This window comes from Leiobunum rupestre, chromosome 9, assembly GCF_980474605.1.
Source record: "Leiobunum rupestre chromosome 9, qqLeiRupe1.1.hap1, whole genome shotgun sequence".
NCBI lineage: Eukaryota > Metazoa > Arthropoda > Arachnida > Opiliones > Sclerosomatidae > Leiobunum > Leiobunum rupestre.
Genome location: NC_143392.1, coordinates 5,504,810 through 5,513,669, shown reverse-complemented (window position 1 = coordinate 5,513,669; position 8,860 = coordinate 5,504,810). Strand labels below are relative to the sequence as shown.

Below are 8,860 nucleotides of genomic sequence, written 5' to 3'. Positions count from 1 at the left end.
TTTTAAGAATGATTCCGAACTTTTTGACTTCTCAGGTTATCCTATCGACCATCCTTCTTACAGTGAGTGCACACAGCTTTTGTTTTTCTGACAGCATCATGAATTAAATCAATAACGTTAGTTCCTAAAACGACTGATAGTTTGATGATTAGAATCGGTCTTATAATAAGAAGCTCGCAATTCCAATTGCACTACCTCGTTTACGCCACCACTACCCTGTTGCGGAGGAGGGGGTGGGGGTTTAGATGGTGGTTGCGGTGATGGTGATGTAGGATTTGCAGTGTCGCTCGATATATTTTCCATATAACCGGAAGAACTAGAAGAGAGATATGGAGTTGAATCTCTTTGTGCTCGTAATTATTGCGGATCAACCTATACAATTGAAGTGGACGAGATAGGAATTGCGACAGGCGAGTAGTGTTCAGATGGGAAATCATCGAACCATGGTGACGAATTTATGAGCTCAACGCTACTTTCGGAGTAGCTTTTCGATAAAGCATCAATTTTAGAGGTGAAACTTGTATTATGTCTTAGCCTGCTTGTTTTCCAATCTTAGACTTAGCATGCCTATCAGTGAAACTAGGATTACGTAGTGGCCGGCTTGTTTTCCTTTTCTTAGATTTTGCATGGATAGCAGTGAAAGGCTTTGTTATGGTATTTGCATGTTTGAAGCCGACCGCTTTCGTTTCTCGATAGAGGGCGATTACGTTTCGTTTTATTTTTAATTAAATTGTTTAATTCGATTAGATTATTACATTTCAGAGGTACTCAATTATTTCCCTAAATGCGTTAACCAAATCAATACCTTTAACCCAGTTCGGTATGAAATCGGGCATTTCGTCATTAAAATTTAACATATCGGTATAGCAGCGCGCTATAGAAACCCGATTAAAATAAATATTGTACAGAAAAAGCAGGATTACCGGTCTATTGCTTGTATAATATTGAAAATCTGCTAGTGACAAAAATTCAGTTGTTGGTAAGGTTTTTTAACTGGTGAGCTTTGTTTCCCAATCAAGAACTGAAACGCATTTTGAAAGTTGTTGAAATTGGTCAAGGTTCAGATGTTTATGAAACTTCCCTACCAGACACAATAAGCCCTTGCGGTGGAGACATTTTTGCATGATTAAAGATACAGAGTTAGATGTCATCAAACGTTTTGGAGGGCAAGTGGACACACTTTAAGCGGGGAAAAGTAAAAAAAAAGCCTGTAGTTACTTACTACCGGTATCTGAGGACTGGTACTGATTTGGAGTTCACCATTGAATTCAAACAGCAAATTCATAATTTACGAGTGCCTAAATCTAACAAAGAAACGAAAATGATTTCTCGTCGAACAACCCCTTAGTCAAGTAGAATCGTTGAAGCAAACTTTCGCTTCTGGAAAATTAATACCTAAAATGGGTTACTTGAAAGGTCTAAATGGGTTAAACACTACTCATAAAATTATTGGGGAAGCGACCAAGATATCTGATCAAATGCCGTAGCATGAACTTTATCCGCATTTACAACCACTGATGGTTGAGGAATTGAACTTAAAGACGTTTTTTAATTAATTTAATTATAACGAATAATAACAAATATTTACCATTGTCGGTTCTAATTTTTTTCCGAGATTGCGGGATTTCCGGTACAACTCATTTTACGGGCGTATTAGGAGGGGTTACCCTATGTGAAGGTCCAGGTTGGGGCGATACTGTTCTAACTACGAATACACCGTCCGGGTGTAACTTTCGCTTCTGAAGAAGTAAATTGTCATTTCGCTTAAAAGACTTTCCGCAAACGGAACAAGTTAAATTTATATTACCGTGCATGGAATTAACATGGCAAACCAGACTTGGCTAATGGTTGAAAACCGCAGCGCAAATGAAACAGGTAAACATGTCAAGGCCGAATGCGTCATCAACGTTACCATCTATCCCTTTTCATACTGACCGGTATGCCTATAACAATATGATGCATTTTTGGTTACCTACTTTTCCTAAACTCTCATTGGTGAAAGCTTACGTATACCTTAACTTTGACATGGTCAGTGAGACTTGGAATAACCTGCGTAAGGTGTCGCATTACAGTGGGGTTAGATCCCCATGTTGCGCAATTTACCGTTGAAAATAGTATCTCCCATTGAAAATAACGCGGAAGGATACCCCGGTTTATATAGGCTACTATAAAATAATTATTTTTTCCGAAATCGCACGTGTGATGCTAAGTGATTGATATGTTTTCGATGAAAGAAAGGAAAAAACACTCTCCGGTTTTAGAGATCCATAGCTTACAAATTTAAGCAAAAGTTTTCCCATTGAATATTCTCGGACCCGTAATTTAGCTCAGAATACCCACGTTTTTACCCGTAACGAATTATTCCAAAAGATAGTCCTTTTTTCCCTGGCACTTAGTACATTTTCTTGAGAGGGAATAAAAGCTTAATCCCATTTCTCCATCTGGTAATGGAAAACACCTGACGACGTACCTGATTTTTACTTTATCCCGTAGAAAATTGAGCTGTTACAAAGAAACAGTACTTTTCGTTCAAGATTCAACCTATCTTCTTTGTAAACTATGACGTCGCTTGGGTTTCTAATTCACGACACGGATTTTGGGGCCCCATAGATCTGGAAACACTGGTCGTATTCTTTCGAACACGCTTTTGCTACTAAAACTGTTTCCATCGGTGTGAAGCCCCAATTTCTCCCTTTTTATTCGTGAACTCAAAATTAATTTGAAGCAAGTGACGGCACTGGTGTGGTTGCGTTTTGGCTTAATAAATGTCACCAGCGTGAAAAACAAACAGGTCGGTTGTATATCAAAATAAGACTAGAGGCGTCAACCAAAAAGGTGAAATTTTGCCTGATTGGCTTATCTTAATCACATGGTCAACAAGACAAAATATTTTACGGAGTGAATGTGTATTTATATTTCAGTGTATTGTTTACCATATAATAAAGGTTAAGTTTTAGTCTCTCGATTATACTGTCTATATCTCTCTCCATATTAAAGTAAACAAACTTTGTTTTGAGAACTACCAAATAGGCTTAGCTTATAAGTTGCACATGAAGAATTAAAGAAGGATGGCTAAAAGTCCAAATAAAAGTATTATATGATATATTATTGGTTGCAACTGTTTATTACTTGTAAACATTTGAAACATGTTTTTAGGAGAGAAACATGGTTTCAAGTTGGAAAATGAAGCCCCTAAGGATTTCCAAACAGAAAGGAAGACTTGAATGTCAGTAGACTTATTTGTTTTACACCTGAATAAAAAACTAAGCTATTTCAACGCTGATAAAATTAACTTCTAGTAGTTTAACGATCAAAATGTTTTTATATAGCAATGAAGTGCAACCTACTACATACAAGCTACTGTTGAAACTAGAGATACTGGTTGTCATCCTGGGCCAGAAAGATACCCTAATTCAGAAAAAATCGCAAGTATATTACATTTCCATGCCCAGCCAAGCTCCGTTGCAGCTGTCAGTTAATTCAGAACTTATGAAAAGCCACGACCAACAAGTGAGTGCCCTTTCTCCTCGGTTTTACCTAAGACCATTTACACCTGGACTACAATGCCAACGTTAAAACTCCGATTTCAGAGTGTCCGCTACAAAACACCACCAAGTGGAGAAAATCCGCGATAGTAATCCACAAACATGCCGCAACCTCCCCATTTTTAGGAGGCGAAAGGTTCATAAATAACGGGTCACGACTCGCAGGGCGACCGAGTAAAATGTCGGGAGAGGAGCGTGAAGTGAACGCGTTTTTTCAGCCCGAATTCCCCTGTGGACGAGAGTTGCCTCTAAATAACGATGGTGGCGTTGGGGTAGCGGCGACACTAGTCTAACAACAACGCCTACTTTCATTGCAGTACAGGTGTAAATGGTCTTAGGTTTTAAAAATTTCTATTCAATTATAAATTTTGTAGGACCAGTCTCTCATTTAAGATATGGCTTGACTGTGGATTCTCCATTAACAACTCCAGAAAAATGGCTAGAACAAAACTGTATAACATCAAGGCCAACAACCACTCCTGCTAAGCTGATAATTTTATTTAAATCTCCAATGTATGTTAAATTATGAATTTACATTTTTAAGCGCCCTTTTCTAATATCTCATTTATGATAGTATGGATGAAACTTCTGATAGCTATGGGTCGCCAAACCGGAAAAACTAATTAACATTGCTAGAAATATTTTCCAACTCTAGGAATATTTTCAAACTACCTATCAATTATTTTAAAGCGTTTCCTAGTTATTTTAAGAGAGACGTTTCCTATATATTTTACGGACATGGAATATTTTTCGGCAAAACGCGGGAGAGAAAGCAGCGTTTGTAGTTTCCAATCGGAGAGTTGAGTGTGAACGCTGTAAAGGCGAACTCTTATGGTACTTGTACCGTTGATGGGATGATTCTTGTACCGTTAATGGGGTGGTACTTGAGCCGAGACCCTAAATTTTCTAGAGGCGAGAAAACGTAGAGCTTAAGCGTACGAGTTCAATTAGGTATTAGGAGACCAGGTTTTCCAGTGGATACCCGTAAACTAGATCGCTTAGTGGAGACTGCATACTCGGACACTAGATCTTTCAGTGAAGGCTTATCATCAACGGTACAAGAACCATCCCATCAACGGTACAAGTACCATCAGAGTTCGATTTAACAGTGTTCACACTCTCCGATTGGAAACTACAAGCGCTGCATTCTCTCCCGCGTTTTGCCGAAAAATATTCTATGTCCGTAAAATATATAGGAAACGTCTCTCTTAAATTAACTATGAAACGCTTTAAAATATCTATAGAAAGTCTATTAAAATATATAGGATTTTTTAAAATTGATAGGTAGTTTGAAAATATTCCTAGAAATGCTATTTAGTTTTTTCCGGGTTGGCGCCCCATAGATAGCAGTGAGAATGAAATGAAAGATGAAAATATAGGATGGCTAGTGAGGAAGAAAATGAAGTGGCTGGAGGTTTTGTAAAAATAGAGTACGTTATCTTTGATTTAAATTATAAATAGTGGTTTCTATAAAATACGAGAGGTCACTATTAAAAGTATAACGAGCGCACACTTCAGTAACGTCAGACATCGGGATTTGCAAAACTTTCGCATAGTGCTTGTGACGAACTAAAAACATTTTGGTGTCATATTTGAATATTTGTTTTTCTTTAATTTTAACATTTCGTTTGATATAATTTAGAACTGACGAAGAAGATCCATATTTTGAAGCACGAAGAAAATAAAATTAAAATTGAGTAATATACGTAACTTAATTTGCATTTTTTTAAAGAGGATGATGAAGAACATGAGGATATTAAAGAAATTGAGTCTGAATTGAGTTCTTTGATTATAGAGCCTATTGAAAAGGTATGTTTATGACTAATTTTATTTAGGCCTCTATTTTTATTTCTTATTTTTCTTTGGTGTATTTCATTTTTTCAGACTCCATCAGAACTAACAAACTACTCGGTGAATGATTCAATGACAGTAGTAAATTAATTGTTACTGCCGTTATGATACATTTTTCTGGCAGTGATGGAAAGCGTCATAAAAATGACCCTTTTACTATTTCATTTTTAATCTAAAATAATAGATGTAATAATATTTTTTTTAATTATCCAGGGATCTTGGGCAAGTCAGCCCTCATTTCGAGACGTATATTCTGGAAACCTAACAGTTGCCAGTGGCATTTCTTTGTCAGAAAATATGTATGGGAAAGTTGCATTGCTAATGAGGCATGCCAAAATCTACTTCTTCGGAAAAGACACTTATTACAAGTAGGCTTTTTCTAATTGTTTTAAACATGTTCGTCACAAGAATTTTATCGTACCTAAAGTAATTATCATAAGTATGACAATTGTATAATTTGGCTTATACCAATCGTTATAGTTAATTCTGCGTGACTGAACTTTAATTTTCATTCTTAATTCTATAATATGGGATATTATTTTAAAAACGTCTCGTAAAATCGATTTCAATTTGCCACATCCTTTCAATGGTCTCGTAGCGGGTGCAACTCAGTTGGGAAAATCGTACTTCATAGCTAATCTTCTCAAACACAAAGACACGTGCATTTCACCCACTCCCAAGATAATAATTTGGTGTTATACAGAGTATCAACCGAAACTGTAACGTTCAATTACAAGGTGATTCTAGTAAAACTTGAGGAGGATACTGTATTTACTTGTATTTCAATTATTTAAAATATTTTCTAAGATATAAAAAATATTAACTGATCTTAAACATTTCCGATTGCATGTATAAGAAATACACAAAAAATTTGTCATAAAAATATTGACCATGGGTAAGTGTGCTTATCTCATCATCTAGAATGTACCTTTTATTGTAGACAGTTTGTTGCTCACAATTATCGTCATTTCCGCGATTGTTACAACGCGTTTAAACAAACAGTCGTGGTACTCGGCGTGACGTACGCGCTTTTTCACTACACGACGGCACACTCCTTTACAAATCTACTTTTCTCCCTTTGTTCATAAAATCATAGACTAAGGAAGGTTTCACAAGGACATCCCGCGCGATTTTTTAAATCCTGATAAGTCTCACCGCTAGATGGCGTCAGTGTTTCAAAAATAGTGGGGCGAACCATAGACTTAAGGAATAATGAAGCATACACCATATTCACTTCAGGGACTTAACTCTGTAGCACGTGCTTTTTATTTATTTCCAAAAACATCATTGATCGATTGTGATTGTGAATCATTGTGATAATAAACATTAGTTTCCATTGAGGATGACTTTGCATGCTTATTTAATGGTATGTACCAAGTTTTTAAATAATATATATCTAAGGTAATTTATTAACATATCAATTGTTTCAGATTCAATGTCATCATTATCATCAGTTGAGGTTGAGGATAATGAACCTATAACATTGGTTCGTGATCAAATGTGTAATGGTAAATGTATATCAAATTCGATGATGAAATGATACTAAATATAATTAATATGATTTAGAGTATGAATCATTCTTCCTGGCTGATCATATTGGAAATGTCGCTAATGGACAAGATATCCAACCTGCATCAGTTCCTACAACTTGTAAAGAATGTCTTGCAAGATAAAATGCCATGGAGGCAGAAAATGCTAAGTAAGTAAGCCGAGTTATTAATTTATTGATATTGTAATTCAAAATTTCAAATTTTAACTTCAGGGTGAAAAACCCAAGACCGAATAAAGTCGTAAACCTTACCTTAACAAGTAATTAAGAATTTTCTATGAAATTAAATTAAATTTCAAGTTATTAAAACATTTTTTCACTTAATGTTTCAGCAATAAAATTTGAGCCAACTGCGAAAGACTTCTTCAATGAATGCCTTCAGAATATTAACAACGCTGCACGATCATATCATACAGTAGAATATAAATCTGTATATTCTTGGATCTCGCAGATGTCTGTTGCAGATATCATGTTCTGGAATCCTACAATTTCCAAGAACTTAACTGGAATATCGCATGCAAAATATTGGCAAAAGGTCAAAATTTTATTAAATGATGAACCTAAAGTAAAGATATTTATCGAATCTCTGGATCACCTAGTGGTACCCCAGCAAACACAAACACGTCCTATGGACATCCGATAGACGTCACACTCGGATCTTGCCTTCGTCCGTAGGACATCCCATAATCCAGGGTTGACGTCGGTTGGACGTTAAAGGACGTCCAAATGTCCGGTTTGTCTATAGCCGTAGTACGTCCCGGGGACGTGTTTTCGGACATCCAACGGCAATTACAGCGGTCGTCCCCTGGATGTCTTTCTATAAAACCTAGAGATGTCTTTAGGCCTTTAATTTGGTTCAATCATGGCTCAATAGGGATGAAACTAGGACGTTCATTGGATATCGTATTCTTCAACAAAATATTTAAAAAGCCAAACTTCATATTAAAATTTTATTCAAAACATTAAAATACAAGATAATGAAAAAAATCCAGCAACAAGTGTACAATTTGATTGTAATAACACGAACTCTGCAAGTATTAGCAGTTAACATATAAATTACAAAACTTCTATAGTTATTTAATTTTTATATAACAAAATAAATTTCGAACTAAACAATTAAAAAATTAAATAACCTTCCTTATACAAATGTAAAAAAACAATAAAATTAATTTTAAAATCAGAAGCAAAATAAAACTAAGCCATTTAATACTATTCCTTAAAAGAAATTAAGACTATCGGATGAAAAATGTACTCTAGAAATTACTGTTTCTCGAAGCTTAATTTTAATATTTATCCAAATCTTACTTTTGGAATTACAATTTAACTATATAAAATATCACAGTATAAATAAAGCTTTAGGCGAACCGTTCAGTGAGAGTAATGAATAATTAACTTAAAAAGTTAAATTGAAACATGTACAGGTCCAAAATGAACTTTAAAAACAGCGAACCTTCCCTAACATTCGGAGAATTCAACGCAAATCTTACTTTTGGAATTACAAATCCAATATATAAAATATAACAAAATGAAATAAAGCTTTAGGCGAACCGTTCAGTGAGAGTAATGAATAATAAACTTAAAAAGTTAAATTGAAACATGTACAGGTCCAAAATGAACTTTAAAAACAGCGAACCTTCCCTAACATTCGGAGAATTCAACGCAAATCTTACTTATGGAATTCCAAATCCAATATATAAAATATAACAAAATGAAATAAAGCTTTAGGCGAACCGTTCAGTGAGAGTAATGAATAATAAACTTAAGAAGTTAAATTGAAACATGTACAGGTCCAAAATGAACTTTAAAAACAGCGAACCTTCCCTAACATTCGGAGAATTACACGCAAATCTTACTTTTGGAATTCCAAATTCAATATACAAAATAAAAAAAATGAAATAAAGCTTTAGGCGAACCA

General features: G+C 35.1%; 1 protein-coding gene and 1 long non-coding RNA gene across 3 annotated transcripts; both read left to right on the top strand.

Annotated features, from left to right (window-relative positions):
• The first annotated feature begins 3,108 nt into the window (after positions 1-3,108).
• LOC149926348 (uncharacterized) lies at positions 3,109-4,040 on the top strand. The gene is made up of 3 exons (XR_016473930.1): positions 3,109-3,226; positions 3,330-3,510; positions 3,920-4,040. It is a non-coding gene; the product is annotated as an uncharacterized LOC149926348 (long non-coding RNA).
• A 2,819-nt stretch (positions 4,041-6,859) lies between these two features.
• On the top strand, positions 6,860-7,999 carry LOC149926347 (uncharacterized). 2 transcript variants are annotated; one of them, XM_090159315.1, is made up of 5 exons: positions 6,860-6,904; positions 6,963-7,095; positions 7,159-7,205; positions 7,278-7,480; positions 7,545-7,999. In XM_090159315.1, the coding sequence occupies exons 2-5, from the start codon at positions 7,076-7,078 to the stop codon at positions 7,641-7,643; spliced, it is 369 nt and encodes a 122-aa protein (XP_090015441.1). In that variant the 5' UTR covers positions 6,860-6,904; positions 6,963-7,075; the 3' UTR covers positions 7,644-7,999. The 2 variants fall into 2 exon arrangements, with proteins under 2 accessions (XP_090015441.1, XP_090015440.1); XM_090159314.1 differs by having other exon boundaries at positions 7,278-7,999.
• Positions 8,000-8,860: the final 861 nt, after the last annotated feature.